Source organism: Lepidochelys kempii, chromosome 3 (genome assembly GCF_965140285.1).
Source record: "Lepidochelys kempii isolate rLepKem1 chromosome 3, rLepKem1.hap1, whole genome shotgun sequence".
NCBI classification, from domain to species: Eukaryota; Metazoa; Chordata; order Testudines; family Cheloniidae; genus Lepidochelys; species Lepidochelys kempii.
In genome coordinates this window covers 146,552,468-146,578,215 of record NC_136382.1, presented here as the reverse complement: position 1 = coordinate 146,578,215, position 25,748 = coordinate 146,552,468, and the positions used below count along the sequence as shown (strand labels likewise).

Genomic DNA, 25,748 nt, shown 5'->3' with positions numbered 1-25,748 from the left:
AAAGTTCTGTAATATTCATCTGTGACAGGGTATACCAGACCTTCTGAGGCCATCTGCTGAAGGTCTTGTGGCCCTGCCACACCCCGTCCCAGAAAAGGGCAGTGGAAAGGATCCTCCGAGCTGCCTAGAGTGGCTGTGTGCGACACAGCCAATCAGGACCCAGCAGGTCCGATAAGATGAACCTGCAGGGCAAGAGTAGGTTCATTCCCTTGCTGGAGCTGGAGGAGTGTGGATGGTGTGTAACTGGCTGAGGGAGCTGCAGGATCTGGGACAGGGCAGTGCTGCCACAAGCCGGGGAGAGTGAGAAGGGTGAAGATGGCAATGGGGCCAAGGGGAAGCGGACCAGGGAATTAGAGCAGTGGCCCGACTTAGATGAGGGACACAGTGGATGGCTGCTCTCAATAGGGTCCCTGGGCTGGGACCCAGAGTAGTGGGTTGGCCTGGGTCCCTCCCCCCCCCATTAGCCACTGGGCAAAGTGGCCTGGATGTTGAAGCACCCCAGAGCGGGAACTGAACTGCAGTAGCCTAGCTGGAGAGCTGTGGTCAGAAAGGCCCTATGAGGGTGAAGAGTCTTCAGAGAGAAAGCCCTCATACCAGGGTTGGGGGACTACTGGATTGATTGTGAGCCGAGCCCAGGGAGGGCTAAAGAGATATTCCAACCAAGGGATACTGGGATAGACCCCTCTTGGACTGTTTTTTCTGGAGGGGGTTTGTTTGCCTACACATTCAGACACGTGAGACTTGGCCGGAGGGCTGAGTCACCGCAGACCTACCACAAACAGAGAGAGCACATGCACTCAGCCAAGGGGGTGCTTGTGAGACGTGAATGTGCCCTGTTACAACATCTTACTGGCATGGAATAACTAAGAGGTCCTCTGCCACTTGCCCATTAAACTTCAAGATTTACAACAGTAAAGTCTCTGTTCACCACAACTGATGGGTAGGTGGTTGTCTCAGTCCAACTCTATGATGTGTCTAACAAGCTGCTGCCTGCCTTACAGTAAAAGCTAATTCTTCTAGTTCAGCTCCTTTTTCTGTCAGCATTATGGATTTACTTCTACTAGCAGTTGCTGCTCATAGACAATGCTGCCACTGTTCAGTAGGTATTGATTGAATGGAACCAAGTTGGACAAAAAGATAGTTACAAAAAGCTGTTTAATTATGAACAAAACACTTTAAAAATACCCGCTAAATTGATGAAATTTAGAGTTTCTATGCAAACATCCACATTTACATTAAGCAACAGTGATTGATACAAGGTCAGACCATTTTCAACCATCAGCATTCACGTCTGGCTGATTATGTTGACAAAAATAAACTTAAGATTCAAATCAGACATCCTCATGGAGGACGCATGTTAAATGACTTGTCTAACACTGTATACTATAAAGACTTAACCAATATTCACTGTCAACTGATTATCTTCTATTCCATGCTTTATGTTATGTGGGAAACGAAGGGCAGTGTTTATTTCCCCAACGAAGCCTTTAAAATGTTGGTTACAAAGTCAAGTACTGTCCATTTCCAATCTCCATCCGTTCACAATCTCTCTCACACACAAATTTAGCAGTCTGAACCTAGGTACCTCCAACTGGAGGCGTACAGAAATAATAAACCATAACAATTTGGTGCAGTTAGCTGCCTGTCCTCTGAGGGGCAAGACTGGAATTGCAGAGATAGTACCAACTAGTTTTTAGTTTGGTAGAAACCTGCAAAACTCCTGCCTCAACCTAAATTATTTTGCATTAAGTACATATGTAAATTTGTAATTCCTATTAAATAGTGAGTTCAATGACTAGCTTCACTTTAAAAAAAATCCAAAATCTACAAATGCTTCTGTGCTTTCAAAAGTGTGTGCTCTGAATCTTTCAATATGTCTTTCCACCTGTGTACTTGTGTGAATTCTTGATGTCCCATGGAGATATTTTAAAATACTGCTGTGAATCAACAATATTTTTCCAGCGTTCCTTTTATTATAAAGATTTTAGTCATGATCTGCTGAACTATCTCCAGGGCAGTTTGAAGATAAATCTGCAGCCTCTACAGTATAAAGGAAAATAAGATTAATATTTCAGGTATGTGAAGAAAAGATCTATAATCTTCCAAATCTTATTTAAAATAAGAGAGGGGTGGGGAGTCAGAAGAAAAGTGATGTGCTAATCTAACACTGGAGAAACAACACAAACAGATTAAGTTAATTCCAAATGGGGTTGTAGGTTGAAGTTCTTATAAACTTATAAAATAGAAAAGTGATGCTCAGGTGGGATTGATGAGGGATGTCTCAGAGGAGAATGTTACCAATTTGGCCACAAAATATTGATTCAGAGCCCATTATTGACCGTTCACTAGTCCTGGAACCCAAGAGAAGAGAAATGACTGAATTCAACCAATATATACAAAAGTTACTTCCAAGGATATCATTAGTGGCACTGGCCTCCATGGGAGTTTTGCTGGGGTAAAGAATGAATAAATAAGAATTGCAGGATACGGCTCCAAATACATAACCAAAGGAAAATTATATCCAAGATGGATTTAACTCTTACCCTCATAGGCTGTTCCACACCAGATACAATAAAGATGCTCTTCTCTTAAATAGGCAGTCAGGATTTGTAACTTCTCTATTACCTGTATATATACATACAGAGAAATATATTTTATAGCTTTGAGAAGGAATTACAATCACAGTCCTGGATGAGCCCCTGGGGTACACTGTCTTCCCTGCTAATCAATAGTTCTGTGGCTCAAAAGGGCTCGCTAAGAAAAGATCACACGATACTGCAATCAAAAACATGGAAACCTTAGTACACTGTAACTGATACTACAGCCCAAGTCTCCAAATTGTGGCTTGTGGTGCACCGATGATCTATGGAGAACTAGCTGGTGAAAGGACGTTGGCTTGTTCTTTATTTTCACCTACTAAACAACTAAAAATATCCTACTTCAATTGAATGATGTTCCTGATAGGATTCTTTTTATCACCCACCTCCGCCACAGACTGAACTCATTAGAATAACACCACTGGTGGGTTCTTGGGCATAAAGGACATAATTTTCAAAACTGACTGTTTTGAGGGCCCTGATTTTTAGAGGCAATTACTCAGCATCTTCTGAAAACTAGACCCATAAAGTGTAAAATTGGGCACCTAAAAATAAGACACTCAAAATCACTACTCTTTTGAAAATTTTGGCCCAAAGGTGAGGTAGTGCTATTTAATTTTGCTCTTTTACTCCAAATCAGTACAATCATGCTTTATACTCCACCTAATATTATTGCAAAATCACTTTGCAAGGCAGAAAGAGAGACCACTTAGAACTTTAATACACACATACATGTTTTACAAATAAAGACCGCTTCATACTAACTTCTGTTTCAGCACTCACACTTAAGTCTGAACCTTTGTATTCATCCTTTTCTTCCTCCTCTTGATCTTTTTCTTCTTGCTCAGGTTCTGTCCAGTACCAAATCTCCTTGGGAACGTTAATATCCTTAAAAATAAAAAAAAAATTACAAGCAAAGTTCTCTCTGTCGCTATAGGTTTCTCCAGCAGATGCCTGATGAATGCAGTTTATAATGGGACAAGTATCACTTTATAAACTTTGTTATAAAGTATGATCTTGAGACACTGAAGCTTCAAGAACAGAACTGATCGAATTTAGATCACATTGGACCACAGCAAGGGTTATCTGTGGGTTTGTTGCTTTTTAAAAACAAATTTAAAGTTTTTATTAAAATAAACTTTTGTGCCAGATATGCTAGTAAAGTTCAAGACTGCACAGCAAACTATTCTTGTTTCTTTTGTCACTGGTTCTCTTTATTGCCCATGTCCACTTTCAGAAGGCTCTTTTTATGACTTTACAGTTCAAAATCCTGAGTCTGCACATGCCCATCATTGTGAAGCTCCTCCCTCACCTAGGATGGCAGGTGAGCAGCCTCCTCTGAGCCAGACTGAGAAGCCTGACACAAGCTACCACGAGACATAAAAATAGTAAATGGTTAGTAAGGTGGAAGAGGCCTTCTAGCTGATATCTGAAGTATCCTTAAAAAGCTTACACACCAAAATGAATTCACATGGAACATATTTCTTGTCTCTAAGCCCAAGGATGTAACTTCTGTCGCATATAAGCTCTATTAGACCATGGGACACAGGCTCTCGCAGTGCAGCATTCCCCCAGGCTGGCTACTAGCAAGCTGGCAATAGGCACACACCAACTCCTAAGCCCTCTGAGGATACGCTTGGTGTGTCCAGCATCTGTTCCACTGGACATTCACATAATTCCCAGATCCTCTGCTCCCAAAGGAACAGTCCACCCCTGCTTGCCAGTTATACTTTAGATCACAGCACTGCTTAAGATACAACACTTAGATTTGTTTACAGAGAAAATATAAGTTTATTTAACAAAGATTCAAATCATAGCATGCAGAAATATTGGAAACAAAGGGTTACATACAAAATAAAATCATAACACAGGTACCAGAGCCTAAACTTAATTAACAAGACACGCCCTTCTTTAATTAAGTTTAGCTCACCCCAAAGTCTTCCCAGTGTTTTTCAGCAAAGCCTGGCTGTCATCCTTTTTTCATAAGGCAAACACATGGTCAACTTACTTCCTAGATGAAGGATAATTGGGTTACCTCTGCACCCCCAGATATAGTTCCACCAATCCACTGTCTTTACTTGTAAAAAGGGTAATCCCCCATACCTTGTTTTTTTCCTGTCTAGAATCTCCCCCTGGAGACTTTGCAATCACTTGATTAGTATTTTTTTCAGACTGTAGATAGGCATTCATTGTGAAGTACACATCACTCAATCTGCATATAGCCAGTCAGCCAGAAAAGTTTCTTGTTTGAAAGAAACTTGTTTAACACCTTTTGGTGACCAGCTCCAAGTCAGAAACTGTAAGAACATCATTTTCAGTGTGTGTGTATATATATACACACACATACACACCGTAAGAACATCATTTTCTGTGTGTGTGTATATACACACACACACACGTAACTCCTTACATATTATCCATCAATAAATTTCATAATGATCATGATGACCAGTGTGACACAAGCTTTCAGTAGAGATCTTGCATTACATCCTTTGGTGAACTAGGATGTAGATACTAGACCCATGGGATCCCTGTAACCCTTATGTACCCTGTGCCCTCTGCCAGTTGGCACCAGGAGGTCCCCGGGTAACACAGGGCATCTCAGGGCATTGCCACTTCAGTCCAGTAACACCCCATATTATACAAAACTGTTAAGAAGTGAAATAATATTGTTGTACATGAAGACTGACGAATTTGTAGCCAGCTCTAAACTATAAACCATCCTTCCACACCAAAGCAGCGTATTAGCCTTACCTTTTGTGTGTCTAATTGCTGACAGGCCCGCTGGCTTTTTCTAAGGTCCCCTTCTATCTTACGTTCTTCTTGTTTGCTTTTGAATCTCATTCTGTCAATAAAAAAGTTGCTAGCTACAATCAACAGGCAGATAACAAATTCACATATTATAGGCAAGAACTTATTGTAACATAAAGAGTTGAGATTTTGGACACACCATAGTTCCCCACAACATTTGTAACTCTGCTCCTTTGTACAGGCATACAGTTCTCTGATAGGATCAGAGAAGGCCATCCTAAACAGGACCATGCTGAAGCTTAAGAATTGTAAATTTATAATTGTAAAGTTATATGTATGTATGTGTCTTCCTTGAGGAGGCTACATTTAAATAGTTTTTAAAACAGATTTCTGGTTTAAATTGCACCCTCTAATAAATGGCAATATATACATTATTTTGTCTGTCCCCGAGCATTGCTAATGTTCATAGTAATTAAGGGGCACAGCAGAGGGAATTTATGTATTTTTGTTTTCTTGTGTCAAACCATTTTTTCTTTTAAAATAATTGGCAATTACTCTCCTCAGGGCCCACTCATCACACAAACGTTATTCAGAATTGATAAGACATTTTGATGATAGTCAAACCTGAGGCAGCTAGTACCACTTTAAGATAAGTGTGAAACCGGGATCCTTTATTACATTACCTGAAAATGTTTACAATAACATGAAAATAAATCATTTTACCTAAACTGATCTGCAGCCTCTTCATCTGCTTGTTTTTTCATATGAATCTTTTTTCTGTAGTTTTCTAGCCTTTCTTCTGCTTTCCGCTTTTGTAATTCTTCATGACCAAGCCCACCTCTGCCTGTTTAAGTTCAAAACACTGTTGTGAGCAGCTGAGAGACTGTGAACTCCAACTAATTATAAGAGGTAAATATTACACACCTGTTTTAATGTTCAGAGGAATAGGCTCAACAATGCCTTCTCCTGTAGGAAAAAAGAGCAGACAGCTTATGAAGTTAGGTCTCTCCCCAAATCATAAACACAGTCGATCCAAGTATACATAAGATTTTGCCACTGAACAATTGGTTTTTATGTTTTTTTTTTTTTTTTTTAACAGATGGATAAATCAAGCATCACGGTGCACTGACAATGGACTGGCGGATCAGGCATTCCTTATTTTCTCCGTTGAATTGTAGTGTTGCTATGTGCTTCATTCAGGCTGCTGCCCTACGCACCAAAGAAGGATGGCTTAATTTGATAGGCATAACATATTAGTAATTAATAATAATCATTAATAATACACTGCACCCTTCTGTAGCATCTTTCATATGAGAATCTTCACACACTTTACAAACATTCACTAACTAAGCATCAGTGTGCCCTCACTATTCACTCATAGAATGCAACATTTATTCATCCCCTAGTGATTTACTCTGGATAGATCCCAGATGATATTTTTGCTTCACTAGGGCTCTGTGTAGAAGGACTTAGTGTCTATGTGCACAGATCCCTTTCCAGAATCAAGCTGTAAATTTGTGCAGATTGGAAATAGGTTCTTTAATATTAAAAATTACTTGCTTGGAAGGAACACCAAAATCAAAAGGCTATGCCCTGCTCCAGCTAGTAAGATTCTTGTAAACTATCATCCACATCTGAAATACCATTTAGTTAGTAGCAGTACTGTTTCTTTCTCCTCCAATTCCCCCATATCCCTCACCCTTTTTATTTCAGAGATTTTAAGGGCTTGCTCTCACCTTCTGTGCTTTCTTCTGCTGTGCCAAGGTGGCAGTTAAGAACTACGCTAACAGACAGGAGTTCTTACAGAGGTATTCATTTAATTCATCGAGAGATAGGTGGAATGGTATTAGTAACAGGTACCCTTTTAAACCCACATTTTGAAAAATGGGCATACATCTAAATTCTTAGAAGTTAACAAACTTACCACTCTTGCCAAGGGCCTGCCCACTTTTGTACCCCATCTTTTGGAGCAAAGCAAAGCCTTTGTTTTCATTTCCTAAAGCACTTTTCAACACAGTGTCACGTCTCTCTCTTTCCTCTTCTTTTAGGCTCTTTTGTCTGTTTTTCTGGTTAGCTTCTCTCTGCTTTTCTTCTTTTTGAATAGCTTCTTTCACATGCCTCACCATTGGCAATCCTGGCCTGACATCCTGTCTAAGGGAAAAAATAAGTATTAATACTGTCTTTTTTTTTTATTAAGAGGCAATAAATGTTTAATGGCAGCATAATCCATTACAATGAAATGGCGAGGACATAGAGCAGCTTTGGATAAGCAACCTCTAGTGCAGGGGTAATCAATTATTTTTTGTCAAGGTCCAAATTTCATCATCAAATTTATTTTTGTCAAGGTCCAAACTCCAGAGAAAATATATAGCTACCACTTGAGAATGGGGAGTGACTTTAAGACTGGGGAGGCCTAAATTGAAAATCTTAAGCTCTGATTTCTCCATATCTTTGAATCACTGCACTTCCATTCTAATACCAAATTTTTCAATTGCTTGTAATGGACTCAAAAATTATCTTTTGGGCCAAAACTTCTAATTCATACTCTCTGTTTGTGGTAGAAATTTGAATACAATTCATTGTGCTGTTTGAACTATAAATGTGTGAAACCCTTAAGAAAACAGGTCAATATTACCGTAATTTTTTTCACTCTGAAAACTCAGAAATAACTTTGTTCTAAAATGGTGGCTGCTCATAATCCATGGAAAACATAACTTTGATTTTTCTGATGTATGACTAAAATGTCAAATATAACGTGCATTAAACTCCCTTAAAAAAGAAATTAAATTATTTCCTCTATAACAATGTCCCTACAGCTGAAGGTCAGACATTTAATGGAGAACCTGAAACCTACTCAATTAAACTAAAAAAAAGGTTAAAAGTAGTTTCAGCTACACTACTTGTTGCTTAATCCCTCCTACTAATTCTTGTAGCTTTACCACATCTTGCAAACACACATGCTTCACTCGAGTAAACCTTTAAATGACTTTTAAGAATGACAATAATTGTATTACCTATTCTGTAATATAATTGCAAATAGAGACTATGTGTAAACTTTTAACACACAGTCAAAATGGTGTTTCCATCTGGATGCTCTCCCATCCCTACAGAACTTATCTTTTCCCATTCTCTTCTCTGCAATGCAACTGACATATCAAAGGGGATCCCATACAGCTCAATGCAAGTGTTTGGTTGCATCTTACAGAAATGCTCTTGCCTGTACAATAACTAACCAGTTTAAAAGATTAGCTCTTAAGGAAAGAATCCTTTGAAAGAGTTATTTATCCTGCCTGCTAGACTACTATACAGCTCAGATGAATTCTTTCTTGTTTAGGATCTCAGGATACTCTGTTGATGCTGAGAAATGGCAGTTACCAGAAGAGTTTCATTGGCAGCTAATCTTGCCTCATTTCCATTTCCACCTGGACATATGTCTCTACAACAGAACTGGTGAAGACTTGTAAGGAATACAGTGCTCCTCAACTTTCCACCTTAGCCACATACAAATAATTTATATTTTGGAGGACAGGCATAGTAAATGCAAAAAAAAAAAAAAAAGTACAGAGGGGGAGAGGCCCAATTTTTTTGAAGTAATTAGTGATCTGAGGTGCCTTGAATTTTTGGTGCCCAACCTGAGACACCTTAAAGGGTCCTCCTGATTTTCAGAAGGTACTGAGCAAAGGTACAGTCTCTGAAAACCAGGCCCTTTAAGATGGCATCCAATATTTAAATGGCAGCATCCAATATCAATAGCCACTTTTGAAAAATTAGGCCTAAATTTTCAATTTGGCCAAAATACTGCTTGCTCTACTCATTTGAATCATCCCATTGAAATCTCTCAGTGACTTGGGTGAGAATGAAAAGAGGATTTGGCCCTTAATGAGATACCTGGAAATTGACAGAATGGTTGATTCAGAGATGACAGGCTCTTCATAAACACTAGGGAAAAACTCAGTGAGTAAATCCCCAAAATGATCAGTATTGTTACTGGATGTAGATGTGTATGATCTACTTAGGCAAGCTACTTACTGCACATTAATAAAAGAATCAGACATATAGTCGTCGTCTTCTTCTTCCATGTTTAATATGTGTACCCTGTTCAGATCCTCTTACCTATAATGAATGAAGATATTTTATTGCACATTTTACCTTTTTAAAATGAATGGAATTGAAATAAGAAGACTGTTTTTGGGCTGAGATAAACTCACGGGTTCAGGTTTGCTATATTCAGTACTGGACAAGTGCCAAAAAACACTACTAGACTGAGGGACTGACAGCAGTTTTATCATTTGATATTTTGGGAATTACCAGGGGTAGAAATGAATGTTTCAGTTATCATCCTTGATCTCGTCTCTTGCTCAGTATAGTTCTATGGCAGCCTCACCTTGGGGACTATTGTTACTTTAGCAGGGTTACACCTCAGCTAGGAAAAAAAAAGACTACTATGTCAGTTGCTCTGATAATGCACTTGTCTAGATTTAACTTGACCCTCTTTTTCCTCGATATCCACACTTGGTATTTTTGGCATAATTTTCTTCTGTGGTTGCCCAAATTGTCTACAATTCAAAAAGCTTTTCTCCTCTTTAATTTTAAATACTTCTTGAGCTAAATAAATACCACAGGACAAATGGGTGAATCTGTATCTTTTATGAGGTTTTAAACATCATCAGAGCATTACAATTTCTTTGTCCACATTTTTTCTGCCAGGATTGGCATCCAGGGCACTGAAAAACTAGGCATCAGACAATTCACTATTTAATCAAGTTTAGGCTCCCGTTAATGTTCTCACTTTGTTCGGATTTTGTGAATTTAGGCAAAACTATCTTGAACTTTCTGCACCATCACCATGGAGATGACCCATTTGGTAGATCATCTAACCTGGCAGTTACGCCCACATTTTTTAATCTCAACATTTCTTTAAACCATTCAAGCTCACAAGGCAAATGGATGTTTTTTTATTGAAGCATATGATATAAAATAAAAAGGAATATCCATCCATCTTAATCTTGAATTCCCTAGAAAATTTCCCTAATAAATTAAATATATTTTTGTATTCTTACAGGGTCTTGATCCTGCAAATACTTAGGCAGGTGCTTAACTTACTACCCTGAGGAGTCCCACTGAAATCAAAATTTACAAAAAGTGTCACTTAAGTAAAATTAAATACAATTTAATTAAATTAGAAGTTGGTGCAATAAAAGATACTAGCTTGCCTATCTCGTCTAAGTAAAATTACAGACACATTTTTTGAAGGAGGGGGGAGGAGGAGGGCTAAAGCATGAGGTCAACATTTTCCATTTTTACCACAAACACAAGACATTTTTGCAGAATTCCAGCTATGAAGATCTGGAAGTTATAACCCGCAGAGTCCGAAAATCAGGCAAAAAATAAAGCCAGTCTGATGTTCAGTGACTGCTGCTTTGCTTCATATCTTAAGAGTTTACAAGCCCCAATTACTACCTGCACAACCAGCCTCCACCCCCAAAACCTCCCAGTATCTCCAGCCACTCCACCCCAAAACCTCCTAGCATTCCCACTCACCCCCCCTCAACACCCCCAGCCACTCCACCCCAAAACCTCCTAGCATTCCCACTCACCCCCCCATAGCACCGCCAGCCACCCCACCCCAAAACCTCCTAGCATTCCCACTCACCCCCCCTCAGCACCCCCAGCCACCCCACCCCAAAACCTCCCAGCATCCCCAGCCACCCCTCAGCACCCCCAGCCCAAAACCTCCCAGCATCCCCCCGCCACCCCTCAGCACCCCCAGCCACCCCACCCCAAAACCTCCTAGCATTCCCACTCACCCCCCCTCAGCACCCCCACCCCAAAACCTCCCAGCATCCCCCCGGGCGGCCTCTCACCCCCCGCTCTCTCTCTGGGGCTCGGTCCTGCGCACTCTCTGCTCCGGCGCTTCCTGGGAGCCGGGCTGCGCCTGCGCCCGACCCGGCTCTTCCTGCCGCCGGGGGGAGTCTCGGTGCGCTGCTGAGAGGGGCCCGTCGGGCTCTGCTGGGGCCGCCGCTGGCGGGTGAGTGCGGGCCCGGGGGGCTCGGCGGCACCCGGGGAGCTGCTCGGAGGGGAAGCGGCCCGGGGGCAGGAAGACGCTGCCGGGAAGGGGGCCGCCGGCGGAGCCGACCACCCCCGGCGGCCAGAAATCCTGCCCCGAGCCCCGGAGAGCCTGAGGCGGGCCTGGCCGGTGCCAGTGACAGAGGCGGGGCGCGTTTGCGAGCCTGGCCCTGCGTGCGGGGCTCGCCGAGAGCCCGGCCTGGTGGCAGGGCTCCAGCAGCGGCTGGCGATGAAACTCACCAGACCTGGCAACACCGGAGCTGGCGGTTCCCAAGGGGTGGAGTGGCCCTGCCGAGGTGGCATATGGTGCCATGGGGCTGGGGTGATGGACCTGGAGGGTAGCATGGCTCCGCAGCAGTGTTTTGTGGCCTGTGTGTGTTGTATCCTAGGATCTGTGGTTTCCAGGGCTTGTACCTCCATATTCAGGATGAAGGCTGCTGCATCATACCACTCCATAAGCAACAATTGGTGTGTTGAGTGAACTGACCACCTGTATTAATTAGGGCAGGGGATATATTTTTATATATTGAAGGATATGGAGCACCAAGTTGGGACTAAATAATAATAAATAAGATTTATTCCTGGGTGTTTCCATGGCCCCTATCTCTGTAGTATCTGAGGGTACAAATGTTAATGAATTTATCCTCATATCACCCCTGTAAAGAAGTATAATGCTTATTTTACAGATGGGGAACCCAAAGCATAAGTACTGTGAGTGACTTGTTCAAGGGTCACTCAACAAGTTAGTGGCAGAGCTGGGAATAGAATTTGGATGTCCTTTTCCCCTCTCTGCTGTTCTAAAACTACCAGACAACGATCCCTCTTTCAACTATATACTGCTCTCAAATAATGCACATCCATTCAGAATGCTGCTGCAAAGATCATTTTCTTAGCCTGTTGCTTTGACCATGTCACCCCTCTCTCTGCATTCTCCCGCTAGTTCCCCCTTCTTTGTCACATCCAACATAAACTGCTTGTCTTCCTTTTCAAGGCTAGTTGCAGTCAATCCCCACCCTACCTATCATCTCTCATTTGCTGTTGAGCTGCCGATGCTTGTTTCTGATCAACCACGGTGCCGGCCTCCATTGCCTGCTTAATTGTTTGAAAACTTAACACCTCCATTGTTCCTCCTTTGCTGCCTCTCATGTTTGGGAGGAGCACCCTATGAACATTCACAAAGCCACTTCATTATCTACCTGCATATCCTTCCTCAAGAGTCTTCTCTGTTATGATGCCTACAAAAAAGCTTGACAAAAAGTAATTGTCAAACGGGAATCATAGGTCTGATGCTATTCATTATTTTTATCAATGATTGAGAAGTAAGTATAAAGTCGGTTAGGATAACATTAGCAGATGATACAAAGATTGGCAGAAGAGTAAATAATGAGGAGGACAGGTCAGTCATATAGTGTGATCCGAATTGTTTGATAAACTGGGCCCAGTCAAACAGAAGACATTTTAATACAGCTAAATGAAAAGTCATATACCTCTAAAATGAGGACAAGGAGTCCGATGGCACCTTAAAGACTAACAGATTTATTTGAGCATAAGCTTTCGTGGGTAAAAACCCCACTTCTTCAGATGCATGAGTGAAAATTACAGATGCAGACATAAATATGCTGACGTGTGAAGAGAAGGGAGTTACCTCACAAGTGGAGAATTAGTGTTGACAGGGCCAATTCGATTAGGGTGGATGTAGTCCACTCCCAAGAATAGATGAGGAGGTGTCAATTCCAGGAGAGGCAAAGCTGCTTTTGTAATGAGCCAGCCACTCCCAGTCCCTATTCAAGCCCAAATTAATGGTGTTAAATTTGCAAATGAATGTTAGTTCTGCTGTTTCTCTTTGAAGTCTGTTTCTGAAGTTTTTTTGTTCAAGTATAGCTACTTTCAAATCTGTTACAGAATGTCCAGGAAGATTGAAGTGTTCTCCTATTGGCTTTTGTATGTTACCATTCCTGATATCGGATTTGTGTCCATTTATTCTTTTACGTAGGGAATGTCCGGTTTGGCCAATGTACATGGCAGAGGGGCATTGCGGGCACATGATGGCATTTATAACATTAGTAGACGTGCAGATGAATGAGCCTCTGATGGTGTGGCTGATGTGGTTGGGTCCTTTGATGGTGTCGCTAGAGTAGATATGGGGACAGAGTAGGCAACGAGGTTTGCTACAGGGATTGGTTCCTGGTGTTTCTATGTTTCTATGGTGTTTCTATGGTGTGTGTATTTGCTTCAGGTTGGGCGGCTGTCTGTAAGCGAGGACTGGCTTCCCAAGGTCTGGGCGAGTGAGGCATCGTTTTCCAGGATAGGTTGTAGATTGCTGATAATGTGCTGGAGAAGTTTTAGCTGGGGGCTGTACGTGATGGCCAGTGGTATTCTGTTATTTTCCTGGTTGGGCCTGTTCTGTAGTAGGTGATTTCTGGGTACCCATTTCGCTCTGTCAATCTGTTTCCTCACTTCCCCAGGTGGGTATTGTAGTTTTAAGAATGCTTGTTAAAGATCTTGTACGTGTTTGTCTCTGTCTGAGGGGTTGGAGCAAATTTGGTTGTATCTTAGGGCTTGGCTGTAGACAATGGATTGTGTGATGTGTGCTGGATGGAAGCTGGAGGCATGTAGGTAAGTATAGTGGTCAGTAGGTTTCTGGTATAGGGTGGTGTTTATGTGACCATCAATTATTTGCACTGTATGTGCCAGCAATGCCCCTCTGCCATGCACATTTCTTTCATTTAATTTCCCTGCTTTTTATCTTTAAGGAGAAAAAAAAAAAAAGGAGAAGGAAATAGGAGAAATAGAAAAGTAGGAAAAAGAAAGAAGTGTAGGATCTGCAGAGTACTTCTCTCTGGGTTTATAAATTGTCTGGTATGTGGATGAAGTTACACTTGGTGAAATGCATGTTTCATACAACTATACTGCTCTAGTTCTATGAAACACAATTTATGGACTATGTACTTCGTGCAGGAGACCCCTTCAATTGGAAAGGGTAAAAGCTTCCTGGATCTCCTCACAAATCAAAGAGAAGATTCCCAGACTTCTTCACAAGGCCCCATGGAGTATTCTTCTCCATGGTATCCAGTATCTTGGAGAGGTTAAAGGGATAATCAAGATCATGGATGGGAAGGGAAGGGAAGTAGAGTCTCCTGACTGGTAACATTCTTTTTTTCTCTTTACGACTTTTTTACAAGGACCTCAACATTACTCTTTACCAGGCAGAAAAACCTCTGAAATCCTGAAGCTGCCTGTACTTTGTTTTTGACATTTAAGGACCCTATACATCAAATACACACAGAATCATAGAATATTAGGGTTGGAAGAGACCTCAGGAGGTCATCTAGTCCAATCCCCTGCTCAAAGCAGGACCAACACCAACTAAATCATCCCAGCCAAGACTTTGTCAAGCCGGGCCTTAAATACCTCTAAGGATGGAGATTCCACCACCTCCCTAGGTAACCCATTTCAGTGCTTCACCACCCTACTAGTGAAACAGTGTTTCCTCATATCAACCTAGACCTCCCGCACTGCAACTTGAGACCCTTGCTTCTTGTTCTGTCATCTGCCACCTGCCACCACTGAGAACAGCCTAGCTCCATTCTCTTCGGAACCCCCCTTCAGGTACTTGAAGGCTGCTATCAAATCACCCATTACTCTTCTCTTCTGCAGACTATATAAGCGCAGTTCCCTCAGCCTCTCCTCATAAGTCATGTGCCCCAGCCCCCTAATTATTTTCATTGCCCTCCGCTGAACTCTCTCCAATTTGTCCACATCCCTTCTGTACTGGGGAGCCAAAACTGGACGCAATGCTCCGGGTGTGGCCTGACCAGTGCCGAATAGAGGGGAATAATCACTTCCCTCGATCTGCTGGCAATGCTCCTACTAATACAGCCCAATATGTCCTTGGCCTTCTTAGCAACGAGGACACACTGCTGACTCTCATCCAGCTTCTCGTCCACTGTACTCCTCAGGTCCTTTTCTGCAGAACTGCTGCTTAGCCAGTCGATCCCCAGCCTGCAGTGATGCATGGGATTCTTCCTTCCTAAGTGCAGGACTCTACACTTGTCCTTGCTGAACCTCATCAGATTTATTTTGGCCCAATCCTCCAATTTGTCTAGGTCACTCTGGACCCTATCCTTACCCTCCAGCATATCTACCTCTCCCCCCATCTTAGTGTCATCTGCGAACTTACTTAGGGTGCAATTAATCCCATCATCCAGATCATTGATAAAGACGTTGAACAAAACATGCCTGTGCTTAATCTTAAACATGTGACTAGTCCCATTAGGTATGTCTACACAGCCCGAGCTAGTGAGCCTTGCAGCATGGGTTGACAGACTTGGGCATGCGCTAGACAGCTCTTTGAAGTTGTGGTTCGGTCTGGAACTCAGGCTGTGGAGCTCATCCCCCTTCCTAGGCTTCAGAGCTTGAGCACCAGCCCAAGTTGCAAGTTCAAAGAGCTGGCTACATACCTATTTTTAGAGCTCTAGCATGAACCCTGCAAGCCCAATTCTGTTAACCTAGGTTGAGAAGCTCACTGCTGCAGGCTGTATAGATGTACCCATTGACTTCTATGAAACTACTTAATTAAGCACAAGCATAAGTGTATGCAGAATTGGGGTTTGATACTGTAGTATGTATTTAAAATGCAGTTCTGCGCTGAAAACTAATTTGCATTGAATAAAAAAATTGTAACAGCTTTTTACTGCTTTACATTGTACATTAACTGTATTTTAGAGACAATACAGGAGTCTACAGTGAAGTCAGAGTTTAAATAAGGATGGAGCTGGCTCATAGTTTGTTGCTAAATGAAGAAGCTTTGGCTCAAATCACAGAAGCAAAGAGGCCGGTCTTTATTTTTGAGTGGTTGCGATTTCTGGATAAAGTGCTTGTAGCGGCCAACAAGGTAACTTTATTTCTCAATCTAAAAATGTCATGTTAATTTCATACTCCTGTAAAGGTACCAGATGGACATCCGTAACAGTGGCAGTAGGATCTGGGAGCCAACCTTCAGCGTGACTATAAGTAGGAAGTAGGCCCCTGTGTAAATCACGATTTCATGTAATGTACAGAAATCATGAAAATGCCTGCAACCATGATATATTTTTTTTAAAGGTAAAAGGAAAAATGTCCTACAAGAAAGTCTTTAATACTAAAAAAAAAAACCAAAAACAAACATTAGCTAGTCAATTTCAAGGACAGGATGAATTTTCCAAATAGTGTTAGTCAATTTCAAAGATGAAATGACACCTTGGTATTGACTGACATTACTTGTGAAATTCATTTTGTTCTTAAAATTGACTAATGATACTTGTAAAACGAATTCCATGCAAACGTCATAAAATTCAGTAATTTGCCATTTACAGTGTCCTGAATTTTCTAAAATAAAATAAATTGATTTACACTGCACCCTAACTAACTATAAGTGCATACATTTGGAAGTTTACATATCTTATAGTTTTGTAAATACCTGTGCTTATTATTTTGCTTGTTGTTACATGTGCTCAGTCTGAAATGATAGATTTACAAACTACAATACTCAGTAGGATCTACAGTTCTTCAGTAATATATATACCTTGGTAAGTTTAGCTCTTCTCTTCCAGTGCGGGACCTTTTAATGATGAGGAAAAAGAGGTGGAAAATGGCAAAGGAGGATAGTCCTTGGAGCTTAAAGGACCCTCTGTGAAGTAATAATGTATTAATAAATGATGATATATGATAGAAATAGTAAGAACTCAACAATAGCAACCACTTGTATATTTCCATTTAGCATTTGTATGTGCAGGTGTTGAGTATAATAGAGTATTTGAGATTGAAACATAAAACATCTCCCTCAAGGTTTATGGAAACTGGTAGAAATATTGAATTACATATGAATGGAAAGAATATAACAACATACATTTTGTTCCTTTAACAGACAGATGTCAAGGAAAAACAAAAGAAGCTTGTGGAACAGCTAACTGGACTCATCAGCAGTTCCCCTGGGCCACCCACACGTAAATTACTAGCGAAAAATCTTGCGGCTCTCTATAGCATTGGCGATACATTTCCTGTCTTTCAGACGCTTGATAAATGTAATGACATTATCAAGAATAAAGATGATACTGCTGCCTATTTACCGACCAAACTGTAAGTAAAATGTTGCCTTAAGAAGGGGGAATGTTTGTTATAAATAAAGTATTTCATATCTCTACATTAATCTGTGTGTGTATGTATTTGTGTATTATATACGTATGTATAGAATATAATAAAAATAAATGAGACCTAACAAGAGCAGGATTGGGAGTGTGGAGGGAAGGATTTAGAGCTAGCAAAGATTCATGTGGTTGTCTGGAGTTGAAGAGTCTTTCCTCCAGGTAAGGAAATGACTCCTACTGTGGGCTAATTTTTACATGTTTATGTTATCCAGAGGAAAGCTAATGCCTGACAGAATAACAAATGGACAAATTCCTTTACTTGGATTTTCTCAGATATTTACAGGCACATTCTGATCCCCAAATTAAAAGGTGCATGGAACCTTGCAGGCTGAACCCTAACATGGACTTTATATTTCAAGAGATAATTGTTAATGTTTGGCACTCTTCAGAAAGAGTGTTCACTGTTCGTTTGTATTCATCTACTGTAGCATACAGTGTGTGTCTCTTGAATAAGTAATCTCTGTGATCTGTGTGTGTTTAGCTTCAGCTCACATTTCAGGTATCCTAGCACAGTGTCAACCTTTTTGATAATAGCGACTGGCTTGCTGCCTTCCTAAACTGTGTCAGCGCGATCTCAGGGACCCCCCTCTCCCCCAGGTCCAAGGACTGGTCGTTGAGAAACACTGTCCTAGCAGTCTCACTGGTAGGAAATACTAGCTAAGGTTGTAAAACCATTTCTATAATAACCCTTTGTTTTTACATACTCAGCTGTCTGAAATATTGACCCTTTGGGCTGAAACTCTCCTTGCTTAATTTACGCCTTTTTTTCAATGGGAAATGTTGAGCAGAATAGTTTTTATTATGAATTCCCAAACATATTACTTTACCCGCTTAAAGAATATCCCAAGAGCCTTTTTTTCCCATTCAGGTTATTCAAAACCAGCTGCACTTTGAAATGGCAGACTTTTTATGTAAGGTGGCCTTCATGAGGAGTTACGTGGTTTGATAAGTTTGAAATGAAGAGCTGGTTGGATAATAAGGCTATACGTGATTTGAAAAATTATTGTTGAGCATTCTCGATTGTATCTGTTTAAAAACTTTAAGCTAAGAAAGCCTTGTCCCTTTGTGATATCAGTTTACGCTTTCTCGGGGGCCTGGGATGCACAGGAGCTGCTTCTGTCAAGCTGCAGCTGGAACTATTTGTATGTCTAATTGAAACACAGAATTACTTAAAATCCTTTCTGCCTCAACTCTCTTCTTTCCCCCTCCAAAAAAATGAAACAAAACAAAAATCCCCACTCCAACCAACCAAGTTATTCTAGTACCTGAACATCAGGAAAAGGAAAAATGCGAGTGCAAAAAATTGACTGACCCAATGATTTTAGCGTATCTAAATTTAACTGCATTGTACAACATTGTACACATTTTGAGTTTTTATGTAAAAACAAAACAAAACCAAAAAAAAACTTCTTTCTTTTTTCAATTGTCAGGACACATATATCAAAATGTAAGGAACGTACTGCTGACCTTTAACAGTTTTCTGCTGTCTGGCTGAAGACCGTTTTCTGCAACCATTTAAAGCCTTAATCCTGCAAAGATTTAATTATATGCTTAATTTTACACAGGATTAGGGCCTAAGGAAAAATCCTGCCAATGGATCAACCGAGAAGCATCCCTGTTCCCATGCAAACCCCACGTTTCTGATCACTCTATTTTCGCTATCTAGGTTGAGTGAAATATAGAGAAACAACCAACATAACCACTGAATAATAGATTTTTAGTAATAGAAGAAGATTAACAACATAATGTACATTTAAAAATAAATTTCCTTAACTCCTAGTTTGATGCTCTCCATTTAAGTTGTATGTTAAACGTTGACAAAGAGGTTACTGAGGGACATCTTGTCTTTGTAGGGCTGCAGTGGCATGTGTTGGAGCTTTTTATGAGAAAATGGGCAGGATGCTGGGCAGTTCTTTTCCAGAAACAGTTAATAATCTCTTAAAGTCTCTGAAAAATGCAGAGGTAAGTTACAGGGGCATTTTAGGTCTACACATTTAGGGATTTTTTTTAAAGCCCAAAGTATGTTTTTTTTAATTAGTGTCTTCATGGCTTTTCACTGAACTGGGCCAACAGTTACTGTCTATATGGTTCATATCAGTATAAAGATATACATATAGTTGTACTATGTAAGTGGCTTAAAATTTTGGCATGTGACTATTATAGCAGTCACTTAGTTGCGATTGCAACCGTTAAAGCTGCACAATGGTTTCAAATACTGTTATAGCCCTTGTAACAGGGTGCTGGTCCTTGCACCCTGGTTCAATGCTCAGTCCTTTAAGACTGAGGGGACTGAGTTCAGGGAGCACATGACAAGAGTCCTATGATTCTAAGACCATGTCTACACTACAAAATTAAGTCAACCTAACTTATGTTGGCATATAGTCGCTGCAGTAATTACATCGCTTGTGTGTGTCTACGCTTTGCTCCTTGTGTTGGCAGTGCATGTCCTCACCAGGAGCACTTGTACTGATTGTACTGTCAATATGGGATGGCTTCTTAAAGCCAGTAAATTGTGGGACGGCTTTTTAAAGCCAGTAAGAGTCGATATAAGCAACAGTGTCTACACTGACACAGTGTCAACCTAACTACATCAACAATGACGCTACACCTTTCATGGAGATGGAGTTATTAAGTTGGTGTAGCGGGGCAGTTATGTTGGCGGGACTGAAATTTTAGTGTAGATGCTTACATAGGTTGGTGTAGGCTGCCTTGCGTCAACCTAACTCTGTAGTGTAGACAGGCCTCAGTTGCAAGCAGCTGCTGCTGTAAACAGGAGGTCTATCCTACTACTGAGAACCCAGGGTCAGGAAAGGACCTGGGAAAGGCTCTCCATAGCAGGCAGGAAGGGCTATCTTGCTGGAAAAGGATGTGTCCTTTCCCCTTTCCAGCTGGCAGAAAGTGGAAAAGTGTCTATTCTCAAGTGTTTTGTATGTATTTGAACCTTTGTGTCTTCTGTTGATTAGTAAACCTGACCCTGAAGAAAGGGATATGGACCTAAGCCTGAGTACATAGGGTTTATTTGGACTGTGCTGGCTGTTGAATCTGCCCCCTGGCAAACAGTCTTGTATTGAGTTGGACTAACAGAAAAAAAACTTTTCAACTGAGGCTATTGTGTTTGCTGTCATCTTAATGTTTTTTGGGGGAGGAGGGGAGAGAAATTTGAGCTCATTTTGTTGAACTCTTTGAGTTTTTAAATGTTTAACAAACACTGTTTCCTAGTCTTACAGCTATTTATTTTTTATGAAAAACACAGAACAAAATAGTCTCTGTCAGTGTTCCCTTTAATTTTTCCCACCCATGTGCGGTATGAATTTTGTTATGTGCACCAATATGAAGGTGATGTGTGACACATCACAGGTTGGGGCCTGGGCTAGGTAGAGGCCAGTGGAGGTGCGCCCCTCCCCAGCAGGTTCCCAGGCAGGTTCCCTGGGTGCCTGCGCAGCGGTAAATAGGCTGCTGCATGATCATGCAGCTTACAGGGAACTTAGGTCTCTGCCCCAAAGAGCTTACAGTCTAAGTGAAACATTCCATGCTCTCATTGAGGAATAGTAATTTTGCTAGACTCCAAAAATAAATAAATAAATAAAAAAAATAAAATAATTTTGATGTCACAGTTGTCATAGACTGAAGTTTGGATACTGAATGTGCCAAGTACAAAATTACACACTTAAGAAAAGATGCATGTGTGTGCAGCTAGTTAAATGTGTATCGGCTGCAGGTGCTTGGGGCGGCATTCAGAGTGGGGCAGCAGTCTGTGTCCCGCCCTGGCATTTCGGCAGCAGCTCCGCCACTGTTGTGGTGGCGGCAATTCGGTGGCGACTGCTTGGGGCGGCAAAATTGGTAGAGCTGCCCCAATTGGCTGGTTGAAAGCTTTGCAGATTGAGCTTATGAACTATGTAAACCAAATAGTTCTAGATTTTTCCCCCCCATTTTTTTCCTTGTTAATATAGCTGAGAAATAAAATGCAAAAAATTAACTAGAAGATTGAATGCAACATTAAGATTTCATAATTAGAATAGCAGCGTCTACATATGTACTATTTTCTATTCCTGTTTCATATTGAAAGCATAGATGCGGGAACTAGGGCTGTGGGGGGTGCTGCAGAACCATTTGGCTTGAAGTGGTTTCCATCATACACAGTGCTTACAATTTGGTTCAATGGTTCTCAGCACCCCCATTTTACAAATTGTTCCAGCACCCCCGATTGAAAGTGCACTTTAATGCATATGTTTATTACTATACATATACACCTCTACCCTGATATGTGGTCCGATATAACGCGAATTCAGATATAATGCGGTAAAGCGGCGCTCCGGGGAGTGGGGCTGCTTTACCTTGTTATATCCGAATTCATGTTACCGCAAGCAGTTCCTCTGCGCCTCGCCCCTTACTTGCTGCGGCCTCCTGGCCCCAGCTGGCCTCCGCCTCCTCCCACGAGCGCACCGCAGCTCCGCTTCTCCTCCCTCCCAGGCTCACACGAGCTGCGGCGCACTCGTGGGAGGAGGCGGAGGCGAGCTGGGACTGGGGGGGCCGCAGCAAGTGGCAGGGGAGGCGCAGAGGAACCACTCCCCACCCCAGCTCACCTCCACCTCCTCCCCTGAGCGCGCCACCACTGCTCCGCTTTTTCTCCCCCCCACTTCCTTCCTTCCTTCCTTCCAGGCTTCCCGCACCAAACATCTGATTGACGCGGAAAGCCTGGAAGGAAGGGACGGAGGGACTGGGGGGGCGGAGAAAAGCGGAGCGGCGGCGGCGCGCTCAGGGAAGGAGGCGGAGTTAGAGCAGAGGTGAGCTGGGGTGGGGAGCGGTTCCTCTCCCTACCCCGATATAACGTGGTCTTACGTATAAGATGGTAAGATTTTTTGGCTCCCGAGGACCGCGTTATATCGGGGTAGAGGTGTACCTAGTACTTGAAGTAGATTGAAACAGCAGAGGGAGCTCTCGCTACACCAGCCAGGAAGGACAGGGGGCTCTCCCTATACTTTGAGCATATACATGTGCCATATGGCCTATAACAACTGAGACCATTTTACATATTTAAATATAGCATTTGCTACTACATGAACACTACACAGTAATTTCATGTTATTTGTTCAGCCTCTAGCTATCTTAAGTGGTTTTATTGAATTGATGAGTTTGTATCATCTATGAACACCAATATATACAGTTACAAAAAGAGAAAAGGAGTACTTGTGGCACCTTAGAGGGATCTCTTTTGTGGACTGGACCAGGCTAAGGTTGATGGTGGGACGGAAATTGTTGAAATCATGGTGGAATTCCTCAGGGGCTTCTTTTCCATGGGTCCAGATGATGAAGATGTCATCAATATAGCACAAGTAGAGTAGGGGCGTTAGGGAACGAGAGCTGAGGAAGCGTTGTTCTAAGTCAGCCATAAAAATGTTGGCATACTGTGGGGCCATGCGGGTACCTATAGCAGTGCCGCTGATCTGAAGGTATACATTGTCCCCAAATGTGAAGTAGTTATGGGTAAGGACAAAGTCACAAAGTTCAGCCACCAGGTTAGCCGTGACATTATCGGGGATAGTGTTCTTGACGGCTTGTAGTCCATCTTTGTGTGGAATGTTGGTGTAGAGGGCTTCTACATCCATAGTGGCCAGGATGGTGTTATCAGGAAGATCACCGATGGATTGTAGTTTCCTCAGGAAGTCAGTGGTGTCTCGAAGGTAGCTGGGAGTGCTGGTAGCGTAGGGCCTGAGGAGGGAGTCTACATAGCCAGACAATCCTGCTGTCAGGGTGCCAATGCATTCTTACAACTACAGTACCCACGTGCGGAAGTGAAGAAACAGATTGATAAAGCCAGAAGAGTTCCCAGAAGTCACCTACTATAGGACAGGCCTAACAAAGAAAATAACAGAACGCCACTAGCCGTCACCTTCAGCCCCCAACTAAAACCCCTCCAACGCATTATTAAGGATCTACAACCTATCCTGAAGGATGACCCAACACTCTCACAAATCTTGGGAGACAGGCCAGACCATGCCTACAGACAGCCCCCCAACCTGAAGCAAATACTCACCAGCAACCACATACCACACAACAGAACCACTAACCCAGGAACCTATCCTTGCAACAAAGCCCGTTGCCAACTGTGCCCACATATCTATTCAGGGGACACCATCACAGGGCCTAATAACATCAGCCACACTATCAGAGGCTCGTTCACCTGCACATCCACCAATGTGATATATGCCATCATGTGCCAGCAATGCCCCTCTGCCATGTACATTGGTGAAACTGGACAGTCTCTACGTAAAAGAATAAATGGACACAAATCAGATGTCAAGAATTATAACATTCATAAACCAGTCGGAGAACACTTCAATCTCTCTGGTCATGCGATTACAGACATGAAAGTTGCTATATTACAACAAAAAAACTTCAAATCCAGACTCCAGCGAGAAACTGTTGAATTAGAATTCATTTGCAAATTGGATACAATTAACTTAGGCTTGAATAGAGACTGGGAGTGGCTAAGTCATTATGCAAGGTAACCCATTTCCCCTTGTTTTTTCCTACCCCCCCCAGAAGTTCTTGTTAAACCCTGGATTTATGCTGGAAATGGCCCAACTTGATTATCATACACATTGTAAGGAGAGTGATCACTTTAGATAAGCTATTACCAGCAGGAGAGTGGGGTGGGAGGAGGTATTTTTTTCATGCTTTGTGTGTATATAAAAAGATCTTCTACACTTTCCACAGTATGCATCCGATGAAGTGAGCTGTAGCTCACGAAAGCTTATGCTCAAATAAATTGGTTAGTCTCTAAGGTGCCACAAGTACTCCTTTTCTTTTTGCAAACACAGACTAACACAGCTGTTACTCTGAAACCCGTCAGTTACAAAAAGAGAAGGTGATACAACTATAGAGCTGATATTTGGGGTACAAATAACTATGAAGAGCTGTTGATTGTGAATTTTTTTTTTTTTTATACCCTTTGCTTTCTTTTCACGTATGCAGTCTCAGGGCCGAAGTGAAATATTAATGAGTTTACAGAAAGTTCTAAATGGATTGGGTGGTGCAGCAGCTTCATGCCACCGTGATACTTATAAGAATGCACGATCTCTGCTGACGGATAGATCTATGGCTGTACGATGTGCAGTAGCGAAGGTAGGTAAATTTTTTTATAAGGTTTAAAAATCCAGTATTCTTTGTGTTCTGGATGCTAAGTTCCTTATAGTTGGGCTTGCTGCCTGTTCTTTTTATTGTATAGTGTGGTACATTTCTGAAATCATAGCACTAGGTGCTATTTGAGTACAAAATTGATAGCAACAAAGTGAGTTATAGGGAAAATGGCAAATTTTGCTTTTGAATTTATACTGATGATTTTCAGTCTGCAGGAATAAGGACAGAGGTGAAAGTGGGCTGTTACGGTGTACTGGTAAGAAGTGGCCATCGGTACTGGCCCGTACACAGACGACGTTAAAGTGCTGCTGCGGCAGCGCTTTAACATTGCTGCCCTTTTGGAGGGGCAGCTGTCACGGGGCCCGGCGATTTAAAAGGGGCTGGGGCTCCCAACCACAGTGGTCGGAGCCCCAGGCCCTTTAAATTGCTGCCAGAGCCCCAGGTGGCGTGTGCCGGGCAGTGTGGAAAGGCTGGCTTGGGGAGGCTGACCTGCAGCCCCACCCCTTCCGTCTGAGGCCCCACCCCGAGCAGGGGCCCGGAGCCAGGCCCATGTACCAGTATGTCTTTTATATTACTTTCACCCCTGAATAAGGAGGTTGGTGTCGTGAGGAATATTTGTTCACTGTGCCATGGTGCCTTTTCTGTACTTCCATAAACTCTGATGTTTGTGTGTTTCAGTTAGATTGTAATTAATGTGATGAGTAACAATCCACTTTATTTATTTGTTTAGAGGTAAATAATTAGTGGTGCTGGGGGGGGGAAAGCTTTTTTTTTTTTTTTTTTTTAATCCCGGAGTTATAGGAATTACACATGCAGAATTGATCTCTACAGTACGCTTCTTAGTGCCTTATCCAGTCTAGCTTTAAATGTTCCAAGTAATTGGCCTTCTACCTTTTCCCTTAAGAGACAATTCCACTTTTTAATAGATCAACATGTTAAGAAGTTTTTTTCCTTATAGTTCCTGATATTCTGCTACATTTTTTTTAAAATTTTATCTTTCTTTATACTT

The 25,748-nt window shown here is 41.9% G+C and overlaps 2 protein-coding genes across 10 annotated transcripts in view; one reads left to right on the top strand and one right to left on the bottom strand.

The window, feature by feature from the left end:
• Positions 1-1,138: 1,138 nt before the first annotated feature.
• GPATCH11 (G-patch domain containing 11) lies at positions 1,139-11,601 on the bottom strand. Of its 2 annotated transcripts, XM_073338391.2 has the most exons (9): positions 11,213-11,413; positions 9,378-9,461; positions 7,273-7,499; positions 6,273-6,314; positions 6,072-6,192; positions 5,352-5,442; positions 3,381-3,485; positions 2,544-2,625; positions 1,139-2,040 (listed from the first exon to the last, which is right to left on the bottom strand). In XM_073338391.2, the coding sequence occupies exons 2-9, from the start codon at positions 9,425-9,427 to the stop codon at positions 1,985-1,987; spliced, it is 774 nt and encodes a 257-aa protein (XP_073194492.1). In that variant the 5' UTR covers positions 9,428-9,461; positions 11,213-11,413; the 3' UTR covers positions 1,139-1,984. The 2 variants fall into 2 exon arrangements, with proteins under 2 accessions (XP_073194492.1, XP_073194493.1); XM_073338392.2 differs by lacking the exon at positions 9,378-9,461 and having other exon boundaries at positions 11,213-11,601.
• HEATR5B (HEAT repeat containing 5B) overlaps positions 11,272-25,748 on the top strand; it is a 96,042-nt gene continuing 81,565 nt past the window's right edge. For 5 of the 8 annotated variants that reach the window (XM_073338385.1, XM_073338383.1, XM_073338384.1 and 2 more), the window contains exons 1-5: positions 11,272-11,376; positions 16,140-16,308; positions 17,320-17,531; positions 19,453-19,561; positions 24,575-24,724. In XM_073338385.1, coding sequence (XP_073194486.1) covers positions 16,183-16,308; positions 17,320-17,531; positions 19,453-19,561; positions 24,575-24,724 — 597 coding nt within the window. In that variant the 5' untranslated portion in view covers positions 11,272-11,376; positions 16,140-16,182. The other 3 variants (XM_073338380.2, XM_073338381.1, XM_073338382.1) reach the window with 3 other exon arrangements.